Genomic DNA, 20,256 nt, shown 5'->3' with positions numbered 1-20,256 from the left:
TATTTGAAATAACAAACTTCTTGAGCTGATGATAATAACGTGCGCTTGATCATTGACGTGCTTTTGAAACCTGATCCTGTCAGAAGCTGACAAACACGAGAGTGAAGCGAAAAAACAAAGGAGAAGCCACATTATTTTTTCAGCAAACGTGAACAAACTATTATTATCAACTTTTGGACTATTATGAACTCAGAATGATGGAATTACTGTCTAACAGAGGCTACATGAGCTGCTGAAGATTACACACACGGCTGAGAGGTTTTCACTGACTGTAGGCTAGATTTTGTGTTGTTTTTTTAACCTAAACAAGAACTAAATGTCTGCTGTGTGTAGTTTTTCTGTAGTTGGTAACATATCGTAGATTGTAAGGGTCTGTATGTGTTCATATATGCTGCATTTATTTATTTACTTTATATAATTACAGACGTTACAGTAGGCTATTTCGCATTGATCTGCAGTTATAAACAAATCATGTTCATAGAAAGGTTAGTAATGAACATTTATACAGTATTTATGTGTATAAAGCATCTGAATTGTGAGAAGTGCTTCTCATATGATATGTAAGGGACCCGTACAGCTGTACTGTAGACATTTTCTTGAGCGAAAATGATATCGACTGAAACTCTTTGTCTCTTTGGCTCCAGAAGCATGTCTCCTGATAGAGTTTTTGTTTGAAGTAAAAAGGAGGGATGACGAGTCAGGGAGATAAGACTTAATAAACCTAATTCTCTCCCATGTGTCAAGTCTAAAACAACAGATAATTCTATAAAACCTCTTTTTGTATTCTATAGAATTTCATTCAAATGTAATTATTATTCATGCAAAAGAATTCTTAAATGATCTTAGCATCACTCCAGTTATGTCTTTGTTTGCCAGTTACATTTAGGATTAACTTCTGTTATTTATTTCGAATAGTAATTATATAATAACAATAATAACAATATTTTTAATTTATTTATTTATTTATTTTATTTTTTATTTTTTGGTGGGAGGGGGGTTGGGGGGTGGGGGGCATGCCCCAGTAGAGCTTTATGTTTAGCAACTACCCTTGCGCCAAGTGTCTAACTTTGTCACTGAATCATTCATTCAGATTTGTTCAAAACAGTTCATTCAGTCTTGACTTGAATGACTTGCTGGAATACACTCAGTAAGTTCCAAACGAGATACATCGCGCTTCGAAGGGCACTTCAGAGTGAAAACCAAAAGTAGAAATGCGTTCCAAACAGAAACCTTTTTTGACCCCTACACCCTTCATCCCTTCATAGAGTAAAGCCTTAAAAGGGATTAGGGCATAGGGATGAGCCATTCTGAATGGAACACAGCATTTAAATGCAGACTGGTTAAACACTGTAACATTGCACGGACATAACATTGAGTTTAAATGAAAACTGTTCGGTAAGATGAATTATTATGAAAGCACTAGATTAAAATTCTGCAACCACACACACACGTACATATCACAGCCACTGTTTAACATCCTGTATAAATCCATCACATTTTCAGAGGAGACAGACAGTCAGTCGCACCTTCTCGAGGTCTGGTTCTCTCAGCGCCAGAGCCAGTTCATTATTGTCCATCACAGACGCAGCGGCCACATCCAGCGGAGTGGAGCCTCTCATGGATGGAGACGCTACAGAAAACACACACACACGGTTAAAGAGTGTAGCAGACAGACACAGCTTCTCTGAGCTCCAGGTGACTTACCGAGGCCCACGCTGCTGTTCTCCAGCAGGTAACTCAGATGATCGAACATGGCCTTCTGATTCTGACGGCTGATCCGACAGAAGTAGCACAGGAACCGGCAGCAGTTCGCCACCATCTTAGGAAACGTGATCTCCTGAATTGAAATGATATTCAAAGGCACATCCATTATTAATAAATTATTGTGATTTTCACTCTAAAGAAGAAAGTTTCAGTTGAAAAGCAGCAAATAAACTTAACTGACACTGATGTTGAACTGAGGGAAAGATTAATCTGATATTATTAGTAAAGCTTTACATAGGAGACCATTTGACGGATGATTAACCCTCTGGGGTCTGTGGTGATTGGGGCTCTAAGGATGTTTGGATGTCATTTCTAGTAAAAAGATACTTGCTGGTTGGATAAAAGTAACTTAGGCTCAGAGTTTGCCAGGTGCATGAATAATTTAGGCTTGACTGTATCGATGACCACAGGATTTTATCTCTGTTATTCGAAGACAATGTTGTTCTGTTGGCTTCATCAGACATGGACCTTCAGCTTGCACTGGGGCGGTTTGCTGCCGAGTGTGATGCGGCTGGCATGAAAATCAGCACCTCCAAGTCCGAGGCTATGGTGCTCCACCGGAAAAAAGGTGGCTTGCCATCTCTAGGTTGGAGGAAAGTCCTTACCCCAGGTGGAAGAGTTTAAGTATCTCGGGGTTTTGTTTACAAGTGAGGGAAGGATGGAGCGTGAGATTGACAGGCGGATCGATGCAGTGGCAGCAGTAATGTGGTCAATGTACCGGTCCGTTGTAGTGAAGAAGGAGCTGAGCCGAAAGGCAAAGCTCTCGATTTACCAGTCAATCAACGTTCCTACTGTCACCTATGGTCATGAGCTTTGGGTCACGACTGAAAGGACAAGATCTCGGATACAAGCAGCCGAAATGAGTTTTCTTTCAAAGGGTTGCAGGGCGCACTCTTATAGATAGGGTGAGGAGCTCGGACACCCGGGAGGAGCTCAGAGTAGAGCCGCTGCTCCTCCACATCGAGAGACGTCAGCTGAAGTGGCTCTGCTATCTGTTTCGGATGCCTCCTGGATGTCTACCTAGGGAGGTGTTCCAGGCATGTCCCACCGGGAGGAGGACTAGGGGAAGACTTAGGACACGCTGGATGGACTATGTCACTCGGCTGGCCTGGAAACGCCTCGGGATCCCCCCGGAGGAGCTGGAGGAATTGTCTTGGGAGAGGGAAGTCTGGGGTTCTCTCCTAATACTGCTGCCCCCGCAACCCAGCCCCGGAAAAGTGGCACAAAATGAATGAATGAATTAATGACCATAAATAATGTGTGATTAGTATGTTTAGGAGAAAATCAAAGAAACAAAGCCAAAAGTCTTGTATGCTAAACTATGAACTATAAAATCATGTGGACATCCTTATGATCACTCAGTCTGAAGGAATAATACAATAGTTAAAATGATGTAAATCTGTTTTTGTTTCAGCAGGCAACGCCAATGGATGTTTGAATAATCAATTCAAACCAGGAGACCTCCCCAATCAATGCTAATGTTCACCCATCCTGGAGAAACCCTGCTGATGTTTGTTTTTCTTGAAAACAAAAAAACAGTAGTTGACCCAGAGTGACAGATAGATTATTCGCTTCAAAAAGCTACATACAAAGGTATACACACACACAGATGTCAGTGAGTGTTCACCTTGGACTCTCCTCCACCCAGAACATTCACCATCACCTCCATGACGGTCTCATGCATGCCCAGCGCCCGCATCAGGTTTGGATGCTGGTAAAACACCTTATTATTCATGATGTCACTGCAGACCAGACACAGGGGGGGGGGGGGGGGTCAGAGGTCAATAGATAGCTTTCCATTTCAGACAAACGCTCTTCGGACAAACAGGGATTTCATGCATTACTATATACTGTCTTGGCTTTGCAATCAAAAAATGTATCGTTTCTCAAAATGTCATCTCAAATATTAATTTAATGCAAGTCAATGGGTTAAAAACAGCCACTAACATAAGGAAAAGCTTGTAAAATTGCCCGCACTGTATTGTTGAATTTTTAAAAATGTTCAAAGCATTTTCCCAAAATATGTGTCAAAATCAGAGAAAATTGTGGCCAAATTAAGACGTATAATAGGATTAAAACACCCTGACAGCACACAAGGGTTAAAGCATAACCCTAGCTGCCTGTTGCAGGGGATTGTGGGTCACCTGAGCCCATGGATCATGAGTTTCTCCTCCTCGCGGCCCATCCTGACACTGAGCAGCGAGCGAATCTGACCCAGAGACGCCAGCAGGCTGATGGTGTCCTCCACAGAAACAGCGTTGATTGTGTAGGTTTTGGGCAGCGCTCGCACCTGACCCCCAATGCCGTCATACTGCCGGTGGAGCAGCACGAACATGGCCCGAACCAGCTCTGGGTCCTCGATGACAGACTCCTGAGCCCAGCGGACCATCGTCTCAGAGATCAGCTGCTGGAGTGTACCTGCAGGACAGCAGACAGCATCAGTGACCGCTCTCAGATCTCACAACATCCACACAGACTCACCGCAGGAACTCACTGGGCTTCTTTGACTTCTTCTTCTTTGGAAGATCTGTCATTTTCTTCTTCAGGTACGTCACCTTCTCCACCAGAGACATCAGACGACCTCTGATGGTGAAATCGCTGTCTCCATCTCCTGATTTATCATCATCAGTCTCAATGCCTGCAGCAAAGATGGACAAAAACACAAAGACACACAGGTTTTTGTGATTTATGAGGACTCTCTATAGGTGTAATGTATTTAATAGTGTAAAAAAATGCTTATTACATGACCTTACCCTACCCTTACATATAAACCAACCCTTAAAAGAAAACTGTGGTGATTTTTGAATGTGAAAAACCCCTGTTAAGTTTAATTTTAAATAGGATTACATTATGAGGACACAAGGCATGTCCTTATAAACCACCTAACCATTGTTATGTTAGGTCATACCCATCTCAAATATACAAATTTGTGCCATCATACATAGTATAAACAAATGCACACAAACACACACGCACACACACACACACACACACGCACACACACACACATACACAAGAGCACACACACACACACACACTCACCATATTAATGATCTCATTGCATAGACTTCCATTCAATCATAAAAATCAAACAATTTGGCAGTGCAATAATGCAAATGAACAGGATAGATTATTGAAATCTAAAGGTTTAGGGTGCTTTCACACCTACACTTTTGTTTCGGAACGTGTCTCGTTTGCCCAGTTAGCGCTGTTCGTTTGGCATATATAAACAGGGCAATCGCACTCTGTTCCGCACCAAAGTAATCGCTCCGAGATCACTTGAATGAGGTGGTCTCAGCTCGATTGAAACGAACTCTGGAGCGGTTCGATTGCAGCGAGAAAGCGATTCGATCCGAGCGCGGTTATATCACAGTGTTTTATGGATATGTAATAGGCATACGGCTATATGAAGAGAGAACTATGAGTATGGCGGGAAGTTTCGCGAGTCTCCGGATGCCCGCAAACGAGTGATGATCTCCCAGTAATCTCGCGTCTCCCTCCCGGTCCTCAAATAGGCATCGTCTCGCACCCTTCTCACCCCTCCCCACCGCATCTCTCCTCAGACACATCACGCGCGCACCCTGTCAATCACCACCAAACCATCACCTCTCCTGACAGCTGAGCGGGACTCTGCAAAATAAACCCTGACACTCTGACCAATGTGAGGAGAGTTTACCCGCACGTGACTTGTTTTAGCTCTTTTGGTCCGATTAGAAACTTTGCCGTGTGAAAACGAACCGCTCCAAGAGCAAAGAGCAACAATGTAACAATTGTAATCTCTGTTTCGGAACAACTGAATCCATTCACAGGTGTGAAAGCACCCTTAGATTGCAGACAAAGGTTTTACCACAGTGTGTCATGAGATCTTCATGGAAATCCAGCAGTTGTTCACGGATGTCTTCAGGACACGGACAATCCTGCTTCTCATCCTTAAAATTCAGCAGCATGTTGATCTGGGACACACACAACACTTTTCACTTGTGAATGACTTGTGAAACTGAATAATAGAAATAATGTCAAGATCAAAAAATCATCTGGATTTGAGTTAATAAATGTAATTTTAAGTACAACGCCCATACTTAGATAAAGAAAAGTAATTATATATGTGTGAAATGTTAATAAACATACAGCATAAGCCACAGCACACAATATTAACGGATATGAATAACCCAGGCTCATTCTGAAAACGTAGTCCCATGGACGTTTCTGGAGACCACAAATACGTCCCGGGAGGTTCAAATTTGTGCAGTTTTTATTTTTTGCAGATCCGTGAGAGGCCGCTGTGTGCGCTTTTTCGCATCTCGAACGTCTCTCGAGAGCACCGTTTGCACCCGCGCTGTTCTCGCGTAAAGCCACCTGTCGAGTGACCGTCTGTCTGTCTGACTGAATGATTGACTGCCCGACCGGCCAACCCACCCTCCTCCTCCTCCTTCCCTAAACCCAACCAGTTTTACTGATTGACCCACCCACTTGCTTGCTTCCCTAAACAGAAGCAACGATTTACAAAAGCCGTCCAGAAAAAGAAAAGCCCTTGTCTGTTTTTTACCACGTTTTCGGATTTTACCACATTCTCACCCTGTTATGTTCACTTTATTTTTTGGATTTTGTTTTTGTCTCACCTGATTTCTGGAACCGCTCTTCCCCAGACTCGAACCCGGTCATCGTCAGCTCCTCTATGCATCTCAACTCCACTGACGTACACGATGAGCTAACTGGACAAAGTGGTTGCAGCGGGAAAGCCCTCCACATGGAGGTAAGCGGTCAGCCGGCGGGCGACATACCGCCCAGTAACATTCGCTTCAAAAATGAAATGCAGCCATAGGTACCTACGACTACATAAATCGCGGTCTCCAGAAACGTCCGAGGGACTACGGTTTTAGTATGAGCTTGGGTTGGATATGATTCCCTACATGTGCAGAATTTCTTCAGTTATTGCAAAAAATAATGATTTAGAGCATAAAACTTTCTCAACTTTTAGCTATTCTTTTTTAAATTATGAAAGTTTGAGAAGTTTGCATGTTCTCCCTGCCTTTGCGTGGGTTCCTCCGGGTGCTCCGGTTTCCCCCACAGTCCAAACACATGCAGTACAGGTGAATTGGGTAGGCTAAATTGTCCGTAGTGTATGAGTGTGTGTGTGGATGTTTCCCAGAGATGGGTTGCAGCTGGTAGGGCATCCGCTGTATAAAAACTTGCTGGATAAGTTGGCGGTTCATTCCGCTGTGGCGACCCCGGATTAATAAAGGGACTAAGCTGACAAAAAAATGAATGAATGAATGAAAAAACTATCATTTTATTAAACAAAACAGGGTTTAATATATAAAAATCATGTTTCGTAGTAAGAAAATGTACTCAAATAAACAGAAGAAATGCACTATAACATTATTTGCTTGTCAATTAAGCACATTTTCATCCAAAATCTTATTACTGCATTATACTGTTACAATGCAGTACACAAAAATGATTCTGTCCACACATCATTTTTTTTACAATATTGTTAAAATGACTCTATTAATAAAATCTGTATTAAATAATTAATTAAAACAAGAACCAATAGCAGGTGTTCATAAACTCATGATGTAAATACTGGCCCCATGTGCTGACCTGTTCCTGTGGAGGAGAGCGGAACTCTTTGGTTTTGCGTGCCGTCAGAGCGGCGGACATGTTTAACGCCTGCATCACTTCATTATAGCGGAAACGCTGGTTCTCCTGAAGATTCGCCACAAAGTCGTCAGAGAACGCGACCACGGCCTCGATACGGTGACGAACCTGACAGTCACACAGGTACTGGAGCAGGTGACACATCTAAACACACACACACACACACACACACACACACAATGGTAGATGGTAAAACACTTCATATAAGGTGGACAGACTTTCTGGACTAATATTTGGAAAGGATTATTAAAGGTGCAGTATGTAAGTTCGAAGAGTGGTTGAACTAGGTATTGCACTCCTGGTTCAAAACACATGCAAGCGCAGGTTGCCAGATTGACAACAACAGCAGCGTTCCTGACTGTCGAGCCTAAAAGCTGATTTAAATCTTGTTCTAAATAAAAGCAACGGCACACGAGGGAAGGAACATTTTCCATATTAAAAGGATTTTTTTTGTCCTAACCAACACCTGAAATTAATATTTTTAATTTACTGTAGATTTATATTTTAGAAATGGCTTCTATTTCTTGCAGCTGAACAACAGAACACGGTCATTGATAATCTCAGGTTCACCTCATGTGCTTTATTCAGTATTATTCAATAGCTATGTTTCCATCCACTTATTTTATGCACATTTTGCATATGCGCATAAAAAACTGGTTGATGGAAATGCCAAGATGTGCATAAATGTAAAAAATGCGCATAAAAAAGCTTATGCGCATAACTGAGTAGGATAAACATTTAATTTGATAAGAAAAGATGCGCATAAACTACAATGGAAACACTTTTACCGCATAAATTTCAGTATGCGCATTAAAAAAGGTCATGTGATTTTGTTATAAGAGATCATGTGATGATCAAAATGACAAAGACAGGTTGTGACGCATTTATGTCAAGCAGTCTTAAAGACATCTCAATGCCATGACTGCATTTGAAATGACATAACTGAGTGAATGATACCTAACGACAGTTACGACATTATTTTTAGTATCATGTTTTTATAGACCATTTCAATATGGTGGTGCCCATGAACATTTCCTGCATGCTGTCAAACTATTTCATAACTGTTAAAAAAGCCAATTCAAATCACATTCTTACGTTAAAACAGCTTTCATAACATTATTTATTAGGGATGTAACGGTATTGTAAATACCGTCATACCGCAATATTAATTTTTTTCGATATTAACGTAGTCGCATGACTCGGTAAAACTATAGGTCTTCTGAGAAAATTTGCTCAGGCGAATGAAGCGAACGGGAGGTACCGGAAACTACAATTCCCATCAGCCCATGCTTGACCATCATCCCTTGCGGTCTGTTGTCGCTACAGATACAGTAATGCGGAAATGGAGTGTGCTGCTAGAAGCGGGGATGAAAAAGAGCTGGAAAACTCTAAAGCGGGTGTTGACGCTGCACGCGTACTGAATAGCGGTGTTGTCGCGCGAGTTCTTATCAGCTGTGTTGTCGCGCGCGTACTGAATAGCGGTGTTGTCGCGCGAGTTCTTATCAGCTGTGTTGTCGCGCGAGTTCTTATCAGCTGTGTTGTCGCGCACGTTCTTATCAACTGTGTTGTCGCACGAGTTCTTACCAGCTGTTTTGTCGCGCGTGTACTGAATAGCGGTGTTGTCGCGCGAGTTCTTATCAGCTGTGTTGTCGCGCGAGTTCTTATCAGCTGTGTTGTCGCGCACGTTCTTATCAGCTGTGTTGTCGCGCGCGTACTGAATAGCGGTGTTGTCGCGCGAGTTCTTATCAGCTGTGTTGTCGCGCGAGTTCTTATCAGCTGTGTTGTCGCGCGCGTACTGAATAGCGGTGTTGTCAGCACACTGTTCAGATTGATGCAGACATGAGATCTCTATCTCACTCATGGTTTGTCCTCTCAAGTGGGGGAAAGACAATGCACAACGTTACCCACTGCTGTCAACCTGGGCCAAGTCATATCTCTGTCCCAGAAACCTCAGTCCCAAATGAGAGGGTTTTTTCTGTTGCAGGGGACATTGTAAATACCCAGAGATACCAGCTTTTACCAGATTATATTTATATGATAATTTTCCTTTAAACCCATCTCTATCTAAGTGAGTGAGTGATTAAATGTTGAATGTGATGAGTTTTCAACAATACTAAATTGAAACTTTATTTTTTTACATGGTTTAATATTTTTTTGTTATTAAAATTGAAGTTCCTGTTTCAAAGCTTACAGATAGATGGCTAATTTGTATGTCATTGACACTTTTGGCACTTTTTTGGAGTATTTTCATAAGTTTTGTGTTTTCCTGTAGATGATTCAATAAATACCGTACCGTGACATTCATACCGAGGTATTACCGTACCGTGAAATTCTGATACCGTTACATCCCTATTATTTATCAATACCTGGACTTTTATGGATTCTCAGAAGCTATAGAAATTAAGGTAACACTTTACAATAAGGTTCATTAGTTAATGCATTTACTAACATGAACAACACATGTACAGCATTTATTAATCATAATTGAACATTTACTAATGCATTATTAACATCCGAGTCCATGCTTGTTAACATTAGTTAATGCACCATGAGTTAACATGAACTAACAATGAACTACTGTATTTTCATTAACTAACGTTTACTAGCATGAACAATTACAGTAGTAAATGTATTCTTCATTGTTTGGTCAGGTTAGTAAATGCATTAATTAACATTAACTAATGAACCTTATTGTAAAGTGTGACAGAAATTAAAAATGTAAAACAGGAAATACGTTAGGATCATTGTAACTGTTTACATCCCTCAAAATGGTCTCTATTTATACATTCTCTATTTATATATTTTAGACATTCAACCTATTTTCTGGCTTGCTGCTCACCTGGAGTTTGACAGGCTCAGGAAGCTTCATCTGTAAAAGTCCTTCTTTGGGCATCTTTCCTCTCAGGCCATCATCGACCACGCCCCCTTCCAATTGGCCCCGCCCACACCCATCCCCCACCGACCCGCCTCCACCATCGGCTCCAGAGTCCTGCGAGAATACACTAGGCTCGATCAGCTGCAGGATGGTCTTCAGGTCTCCGTTGTGGAAGATGCCCATGATGAGCAGCGTGTAGAAGAGTTTAATGAGCGGGACGAACAGGAACTCAGTGCTGCCCCCTACTGGATCCCGCACATGCAGACTGCCCTCTCGCACTGCCTCCGTCAGCATCTCCATCGTACGACTCTTCAGCGTCTCCAGAGGAAACTCAGGGCTGTACTGGAAACAGTCGACACCTCCACTGCCATTAAAACCTACAAAACTGGGAGAGGAGAAGCGCATGCGTGGCTGCAGAGATGTGCTCAGACCGATACCCGGCAGACCGTGTTTCTTCTTCTCATTAGGGAACAGTGTGATGCTCTTGGTTTCGGGCGTCATGGGGACGATGTACTCGGAGTTCATCATGAGGCGTGCGGTGGCGTAGCTGCTCAGGTGGATGTCGATCAGCAGGTCGTAGTATCCGGTGCGCAGCAGGCCGGGCATGTATTTGTTCTGGATGGCGTAGAGGAGCTGCGCCTCGTCTACGTGACTGCAGAGCGCGTGAGCCACACGGTTATTTCCCAGCGCGCAGATAGCCGAATATAAGCGCAGTGTGTGATAGTGGAACTTCAGAAGATCTTGCTGCTCCGTCAGCTCCAGAATATCCACAGACCTGATACACACAACACAATCAATACTCTTCATGTGCATGTGAAATCCTTACTGAATAAATAAACCATCAGCTGGTTCAACCATCGGTTCAACCTGTAGATAAAATTACATTGTAAAAAGCAAACTAGCCCACATTTAACCTAACTTAATCGTGACCAAAGCCAGAATTGTATAAAATTGTTATATGTATTATAGTTATATGACTCTTGAGTCAGATCTGAGTTTTAACAGTCATGTCAAAGCAGTCAGTAAATCAGCATACTATCATCTCAAAAACATAGCAAGAATCAGATGCTTTGTTTCTAGTGAAGACTTAGAGAAACTTGTTCATGCTTTTATCAGCAGCAGGGTGGATTACTGTAATGGACTCCTCACTGGTCTTCCTAAAAAGACAGTCAGACAGTTGCAGCTCATCCAGAACGCTGCAGCCAGAATTCTGACCAGAACTAGAAAATCAGAGCACATCACACCTGTCCTCAGGTCTTTACACTGGCTGCCAGTTACATTCAGAATAGATTTTAAAGTATTATTACTGGTCTATAAATCACTAAATGGCCTAGGACCTAAATACATCACAGATATGCTCACTGAATACAAACCTAACAGATCACTCAGATCATTAGGATCATTTAAACTAGAAGTTCCAAGAGTTCAGTCAAAGCAGGGTGAATCAGCTCTCAGCCACTATGCCCCTCGCTGCTGGAATCAGCTTCCAGAAATGATCAGATGTGCTCCAACATTAGGTACATTCAAATCAAGACTGAAAACACATCTGTTTAGCTGTGCCTTTACTGTATGAGCACTGTGCTGCGTCCGACAGATTGCACTATCATGTTTTTCTCTTCTACTTCATTCTTTTATATCACATTTTACCTGTTTTTATGTTTTGTTTTGACGCATTTTTATTATTTGTTTTTATTTTTATTTTACTTGTTTCTTTTATTCTTGTTTATGTAAAGCACTTTGAATTGCCATTGTGTATGAAATGTGCTATATAAATAAACTTGCCTTGCCTTGCCTTGCCTATTTAGTGACATACACTGATAAAAGTCCTTCTGTGGCCTTGTAGATTTCATTAATATTAATATGTACGCTTTATTTAATCAAATTAATTTCCTGATTTTAGGGCTTTTTTTTGGCTTTGAAATTAATAAAATGTACCATGTCTCCATAATAACATGCGTACACATGATTACAGAACTTTTTTTTTTTAAATAAACTCAGATTAAAATATTTGTTACGACTCTCTGTGATTTTTATAAGTTTAAAATGTTTTTAAAATCGAGCATATTTGTAATAAAGACAGTAAAATCACTGGCCGCATGGTATCGGTAAATGCATGTGTGTGTGTGTGTGTGTGTGTGTGTGTGTGTGTGTGTGTTGTACCTGTTCTCCTCGGGTATATGGAGGGTCATGAACTGCAGTGGTTCTGAACTCTGCACCATCCAACCCAGTCTCTCATTGACCCTAGTGACCTCTGACCTCAGGAACTGATTGGGCACACGGCTCCACAGCACCGGTGTGAGGAACTGCACATGTAGTCTCGGCGGACACTGAGGAACCACATTCTTACGCTCGCTCTTAAACAGTCCAGCAGAGAGCGGCATGATGCTCTACACACACACACACACACACACACACACACACACACACACACACAGAGAGAGAGAAAAGTTCCAAAGTGAAGTTGCAAACTTCATCATCTCACTGACGTTCAAGTTAAACTTACACTCAACCTGCTTGTGCAACTAGAGCAACAATAAAAATAGCCTCAGCATCCTGTGTGTATGTGTGTGTGTGTGTGAGGGAGTGTGTATAAGTGTGTGAGCTCACCTTGATGCGACCCAGTTCGAACTGGAAGACGTTTGGACTGGTGGCCTGCGCAAACACTGCAGGGAAGAGTTTAGTACTGGGCTCCACCTGCACAGAGAGCGAATGAATCAAAAACGTGACTCACTGATTCTTTCTCGAATGATTCTGAATCGATTCTGCATTCAAACTAAATCACAACAGCGCACTATTGACTAGAAAGTGAACTACTGCACAGTGTTCCGAACAAATGAAGCATGTGAACTACTCCAATGTCATTGTTAGCACTGTCGCCTCACAGCAAGAAGGTCGCTGGTTCAAGTCCAGGCTGGGTCAGCTGGCGTTTCTGTGTGGAGTTTGCATGTTCTCCCCGTGTTGGTGTGGGTTTCCCCCGGGTGCTCCCCACAGTCCAAACACATGCGCTATAGGGGGATTGATCAACTAAATTGCCTGTAGTGTATGAGTGTGTGTGAGTATGAGGGTGTATGGATGTTTCCCAGTACTGGGTTACAGCTGGAAGGGCATCCGCTGCGTAAAACATTTGTTGGAATAGTTGTTGGTTTATTAGCTGTGGTGACCCCTGATAAATAAAAGGACTAAGCCGAAGGAAAACGAATGAATGTGCAGGGATGTGCAGAGGACTGGATGTTCACCTGGTAGTAAGTGCTGAGCTCTTTGCCGTTGGAGGTGAAGGTGAGGAGGCCGTTAGCCGTATCGACCAGACAGCCGATCTCCAGCCCGTTATTACTGCGACCCTGACCGGGACTAGTGCACTCGCCGGCCCACACCATATAACAGTTACTGCGCTTGATGCTGCACAACAGCAAACACACACCAACACACACACATACATCAGACACACTCACAAACAACAGCCCTGAAATTAGCACTGCTCGATTATGCGAAAAGTCTTGATTGTAATCACAATGATTTAAAATGATTACCAAAGAGTCAGATAACGAAAACGTTTTGGATATACAGTTGAAAGCAGAAGTTTACATACACTGTGTAGAAAGGCACGTAAACATTTAAATAAGTCAGATGTTAATATGACTAAGCTCTTTCTCTTTTAGGTAAGTTAGGATGATCACATTAGTTTCTGTTGTGCTTAACAGCAGAATAATAAGAGAGATATTGTTTGAGAAATTGTTATAACTCTTCTTGAAAGTCAAGTTTACACACAATAAGATTATTCTGCCTCTGAAAAAGCTCTGATGATGATGTCAAGGTTTTGGAAGTTTCTGATTGGCTAATTGACAACATTTGAGTTAATGTGAGGCACAACTGTAGAATAGTATTGAAGGAAAAGCTCAAACACACTGCTTCCTTGTGTGACAACATGGAGAATCAACAAGCCAGAATCAACAACAAAGCCAGATTACACTTAGCTAAATCACACTGGGAAAAGACTCATGTTTGGAGACATGTCCTGTGCTCTGATGGAGCTAAGATTGAACTGTTTGACCATAATGAGCAGTGATACATTTGGAGGACAAAGGGGAAAGTGCACAAGCCTAGAACACCATCCCAACTGTGAAGTATGGGGGCGGCAGCATCATGTTGTGGGGCTGTTTTGCTGCAGGAGGGACTGGTCCACTTGACAGCATAGATGGCATCATGAAGAAAGAACATTATGGAGAAATACTGAAGCAACATCTCATGACATCAGCCAGGAAATTACAGCTGGGCCACAAATGGCTCTTCCAAACAGACCATGACCCTAAGCACACTGCCAAATTAGTGAAAATGTGCTTTAAGGACAACAGAGTGAATGTTTTGGAGTGGCCATCACAAAGCCCTGATCTCAATCCTATAGAAAATCTGTGGGCAGAGTTGAAAAAGCTTGTGCGAGTGAGACAGCCTACAAATCTGACTCAGTTACAGCGATTCTGTCAGGAGGAATGGGCCAAAATTCCTGCAAACTATTGAGAGAAGCTTGTGGAAGGAGACCCAAAACATTTGACCAAAGTTATACAGTTTAAAAGCAAAGCTGAAAAATACCAAGGAAATGTGTGTAAACTTCTGACTGTCTAGAAATTAATACAAAATTCTCAACAAAAAAAAAACTTCTCTCATTATTCTGGCATTTAGCAAATGTAAATGATTTAGGTAATCCTAACAGACCTAAAATAGTAAACGTTTAGTATGATTAACCATCAGACATTAAAAAAAATGGTTATGGTTCTTCTTTTTAGAGTGTGTGTAAACTTGGTTTCAACTGTATAGGTATAAATATTTACAAAATTTGGCCTTGAATACATTTGCCAGAAGTTCAAGTACTTTTAAGATGTGTGGGAACCCTGGATATAGGACACACTTTTCTAAAGGTTGTGTAGCAAATTCAAATTCAAATGTAGTACATGCTCAAGTATCATTCAATTTCAACTGACCTCTCGTGAACTTTGCCCTTCTCGTCCCCCAGGGTCACAGTGACCGTCCGGACATTGCTGATCTCGAATGCAGTGTCGTATTGGTGAAAGTCTGAGGTCACCCATCCGACCCAGACGCTGGAGGGCTCCTGCCCGGGGAAGATCCTCACTGAGTAATAATACTAAAACACACACACAGGTTTGTTTTTGAGCATTGTGGGGACATTACATAGGTTTCCATAGTTTTTATACAGTACATACTGTATTTTCTTTCACCCTGAACTTTCAGTTCTACATCAGTGCCATTTGCCAAGTCAGTCACACAACAACGAAAAAAAAAAAAAAAGTCTAAATATCTAAAGTCTAAGATCAAGAATATTTTCTAGACTAGGGTTGTAACGGTATGAATTTTTTACGGTATGATAATCGTCTAAAACAATACCACGGTTTGACGGTTTCGCGGTATACGGTATGTTACAAATGTTACAAAATAATAGAAACAGTGAAGCAAATTTGACTTTTTCCAAATAATATATTTTCAGTTACTATAAACAACACCACTTACAATGAACAAATAAAAAAATAAGAAAATAATAAATAATGTGCCAAAGTCCAAATAAAGTCCAAATAAACATGGTGCAAATCCTCAGTAAAAAAATAGATATAAATATTTACTATACTATAAATAGTTACATAACGAAACTAGATTCAATATGGAACATCCTTAGGTTTTATGTGCCAGCATGGATATGGTTGTCTGTGGATATGGATTTGGATATGGATGTCTGCAATGCAGACAAACAGCTGCACCTTCATTTGCGTCTTTTGAAAACAGCAAGAGCAGCAGTTCGTCTTTGCTGTGTCACTGTTTTGTCATGTTTCTGTGCTGCTGTGCATGCAAAAGTACTTAGTATGAGAATTATTTCATGCAAAACTTTTTTTTTGCGTTTTATTTAGCCGCGCATAAATGTATGCCTATCTCTCATTCCGTGTTGTTCAAAAAGCTCATGTTGGTCCACAAACAAAAGCGAAACCTATGCTTTTTGGTTGTGATATAGCGAGTTTGAACCAATCTGGGCATGGAGGAGGGACAACCGGAATGTATCATGTCTGGTTTGTCCGGAGACACAGTGACGAGCGTTTCTTTGTCAAATCAGCGTTGTCAAATTTTGATGATGTAACCGCACTGATTCCGGAGCCTCTGAAAGTCGTTATGTGATACAGCACTGGAAAGCTGAGATTCTCTTGTTTATGCCAAACTTTGAATTGTATGAATCGGATCAGCGGGTCAAAAGTTATTAAACATTTAAGAGCAATACTTATTTTTAGCCGCGGGCAGCTGTCTCGGTCTTTAAGGGTTAAAACCGTTGATATGCAATTGTTCATGGTATGATAATCGTGCACGTTCAAATCGTGGTAGACCGTCATACCGGTATATTGTTACAACCCTATTCTAGACTTTTTCTGGATTTTTTTGTAGTGATTTCAATAGTCCCTTTCACACATACAGACTTTTCCGGAAAACTAATGGCAGTTTTCCGGAAAGGGATCATGTGCGAATGGGCTCTTTTTGAAAATATGGTAAATAAGTTCCGGCAATTTTCCGGAAAGAGAAGCTGTAACATTACTGTAATTTCCTAGAATGCTGCTCTGAGTGAACGCAGAAGGACAATTGCCGGAAAGAGCGCCTTTACGTTTAGAACACGCTAATCTGAGATGTCTACTCCAGCCAATCAGAACATTCAGACGCATTCACAATCGCGCTGTGTATGAAGATAAACGCCTTTGAATCCTTCTCCAGACAAATTTAGCTGCTACCTGTTCTTAGTTCTTCTTAGTGTCAACTGTGAAAGAAATTATTAATAAAATGCTTCGGATAAACCGTGTGTGTGTGTGTGTGTGTGTGTGTGTGTGTGTGTCTCTCTCTCTCTCTTACCGTTGATGTTTGTATAAGATTCTCACAGTCGTCTTTCTCATCAGCCAAAACCTCCTCTGACAGACGAGCGCTGGAGCTGCTGCTGTTCATGTCCGGCTTCGTTCTTTTCAACATGAACCTGAACAAACACACACACACACACACACATCGATCACAAACACACACATCGTTAACACTTTATTTTGATGGTCCATTTGAGTATTAGACTGTCTGCTTAATATCTGCTGATTCTGCTCCTTCAACAGACATTTAGCTGACTATAAGAAACTTTGCAAGTACATGTCAACTTACACAAACCCCAACCCCAACCTAACAGTCTACTTATAATAACTGATTTATTTTCTCTTTGTCATGATGACAGCACATAATATTAGACTAGATATTCTTCAAGACACTACTATTCAGCTTAAAGTCACATTAAAAGGCTTCACTAGGTTGATTATGGTTAGGGTTAGGGTAATTAGGCAAGTCATTGTATAACAGTGGTTTGTTCTGGAGACAATCCAACACTAATATTGCTGAAGGGGGAGAATAATATTGACCTTAAAATGGCTTTAAAAACAGCTTTTATTCTAGCCGAAATAAAACAAATGAGACTTTCTCCATATGAAAAAAACATTAAAGGAAATACTGTGAAAAATTCCTTGCTGTAAAACATCATTTGGGAAATATTTGGGAAAATAATAAACAATCACAGGGGGACAAATGATTTTGACTTCAACTGTATATGCCAGCATGCAAAAGGCTGAGACTTCAGTTAGCATTAGCGTCACAAGAATGTGTGTAACCCACCTCTGTTTGATTTTGGATGGCTTCTCCTGGTTATGATCTTTGTGGTTGTTGAATTCGTCTCGTTCTCTGTCTGGTCCGTTGGAGCTCATGTGGCTGTGTGGTGTTTTCATCAGGACCTCAAAATCCGACACCGTCTCAAAATCCTCCAGGTCTCTCTTAGGGGAGAAGAAGCTGCCGTTGGCTGCTAGCGTCCCACCAGGCGAGCGGGCGAACGCCTCCGAGCACTCGATGGGCATGCTGAGCCGGTAAAACATGATGTCTGTGTGACTGTTCTGTGAGCCGAATGACCTCTGGGTGACCTTTAGGCACGGCGGGCTCTCCACCGTCCCGTCGATCCGCGTGACCTGTAACCAGTAATAGGTAAATTACTTAAAAAATATCATAAATTACTTATTACAGATTTGCGAAAATTCTTTACTATTTCTGGATTTGTGTGGAATGATTTTGAGAGAATGGTAACTAAAAACCTAAAACCTAAACAAAAATAAAAAATAATACATTTTATTTAAGCATTACAACGCAAGTTCAATTAGATAATATATGCCTGAATAATAAGATATATAAACGTTGATTTCAATAGTTTAATAATCATTTACTAACTCATTCTGAATGATCCTAAAAACCCTCAACTACTCTTAAATAAAAATGGTTTGTATAATGCGATACTTCATTTAGTAATGAAAAATAAATCATTAACAAAGTATGAAAATACGATTATTAAGCACATTATAAATATGTTTGTAAGTCAAGAATAGAGCATTTGTAGCTGCAGTTATAAACTGCTTACTAACGCTTATTAGTGTAGAGTTAATGCTTAACAAATTATGAATTCACTATTTGCTAATGCTTAATAAATGATTTATAGTGTGCAGTTATTATAAAGTGTTACCAAAACAACTTTACTTTATTCCAACCAATTACATTCTAACTAATTACACTCAACCCTGCCTGTAACACACACAGTCCTTTGAAGGTTTCATCCTAAAGCAGGAGCGTGACCTCAGATCTCTATTCAATTCAATTCAAGTGTATTTATATAGCGCTTATTACAATAATTACTGTTTTAAAGCAGCTTTGCAAAAGATGCACATTACTGCATTACAATCAAATTAAGATACAGTTACAATCAAATACAAGTTATCATATACAGACATAGTAAATCTGCAATTGCATAGCATATAGGTGATGTCTGTGTGTACATGTTTAATGAAGTGTATTAAGTGTATGTGTTGTCCTGGAGCCCACTAACCTCTATGTGCTCGTGGATGAGCGGGACAGGGGTGAACTGCGGCAGGCGTTTGCTGATCCACATGGTCAGATCTCGGTTCATGTTGACAGCGAAGGGCTCGTATCCCTCCTGCAGGCCGCAGATGGTGAAGTACTTCAGTGTGCTTACGTCCTTCCCAAAGTTCATGCGGCCCACTTGACTGACCCCCAGACTGCAGACCGGGATGAAGCCTGACACAAATATTCATATTACCACATTAGCCAGTCGCAAACAATGCTTTCCTTACTAGTTTTTGTCATTTTTGAAGTGTAATATCTAAAAAGTCTTACATTTAGAACAATTTTCTAGACTTTTTATAGATTATTTTGCAGTGATTTCAATAAATGGTGATCCACTGCAAAAAAAAAAGCCTTACTATTATGTTTTTGTTTAGTTTTTAGTCTGATTATCCTAAACCAGGGTTTTTCAAAGTCTAAGACAGTGGGCCTCCCTTTTGACACAACTTATCCATTGGCGCCCCCCTCCTCCCAAACACGCACACACACACAATTCTGGAGGTTTTCTCGCTATCTCATCATGCTTGGTTTCAAGGTGTCGCTGAAGTTTAGCGGGTCTCATGCTGTCTTTAGCCAAAATATCTTGACAAACCACACATAAAGGTCGTGGTTCCTCAGCTGGTCCTGTCCACGTAAATCCTAAACTCAAATACTGATAATTATATCGTCGTCTTTTGGGTTTAAGCCCTGAACTTGAAGGGTTTGAATCGGGGGCTTTGAATCGGGGGGTCTCAGAAACCGTCCATTGCATTAGCAGCATGATTAGCAGGCATATACCTGTATTGGCGGGCTTGCCAAACAGAAGCGAATTCACAGCTATGGCCTTCTGGGTAAAAAAGGTTTTCTTATTTTTGACGTATTATTTTTTTCGCTTTGTTTAATTAAAACGTTTAAAATAATAAAAAATACATATAATAATTAAACTTAATAATTATTTTTTTATTATATATTATTTTTTCCCGCGCCTCCCCTGACATGCTTTGGCGCGCCTCACA

At 41.1% G+C, this 20,256-nt stretch overlaps 1 protein-coding gene across 6 annotated transcripts in view; it reads right to left on the bottom strand.

Moving 5' to 3' along the window:
- ryr2a (ryanodine receptor 2a (cardiac)) overlaps nt 1-20,256 on the bottom strand; it is a 276,684-nt gene that overhangs the window by 129,419 nt on the left and 127,009 nt on the right. For all 6 annotated transcript variants that reach the window (XM_073918938.1, XM_073918939.1, XM_073918940.1 and 3 more), the window contains 15 exons: nt 19,227-19,435; nt 17,978-18,321; nt 17,186-17,303; nt 15,271-15,431; nt 13,534-13,693; nt 12,905-12,991; nt 12,458-12,684; nt 10,262-11,072; nt 7,366-7,566; nt 5,612-5,717; nt 4,259-4,402; nt 3,909-4,182; nt 3,392-3,506; nt 1,705-1,837; nt 1,527-1,630 (listed from right to left, as the gene is read on the bottom strand). In XM_073918938.1, coding sequence (XP_073775039.1) covers nt 1,527-1,630; nt 1,705-1,837; nt 3,392-3,506; nt 3,909-4,182; nt 4,259-4,402; nt 5,612-5,717; nt 7,366-7,566; nt 10,262-11,072; nt 12,458-12,684; nt 12,905-12,991; nt 13,534-13,693; nt 15,271-15,431; nt 17,186-17,303; nt 17,978-18,321; nt 19,227-19,435 — 3,194 coding nt within the window. The remainder of the gene's footprint in view (nt 1-1,526; nt 1,631-1,704; nt 1,838-3,391; nt 3,507-3,908; nt 4,183-4,258; nt 4,403-5,611; nt 5,718-7,365; nt 7,567-10,261; nt 11,073-12,457; nt 12,685-12,904; nt 12,992-13,533; nt 13,694-15,270; nt 15,432-17,185; nt 17,304-17,977; nt 18,322-19,226; nt 19,436-20,256) is intronic.

This window comes from Danio rerio, chromosome 12 (genome assembly GCF_049306965.1).
Source record: "Danio rerio strain Tuebingen ecotype United States chromosome 12, GRCz12tu, whole genome shotgun sequence".
In the NCBI taxonomy this organism is placed as follows: domain Eukaryota; kingdom Metazoa; phylum Chordata; class Actinopteri; order Cypriniformes; family Danionidae; genus Danio; species Danio rerio.
Note: the sequence above shows the minus strand (reverse complement) of the source record. Positions and strands in the feature narration are given on the sequence as shown.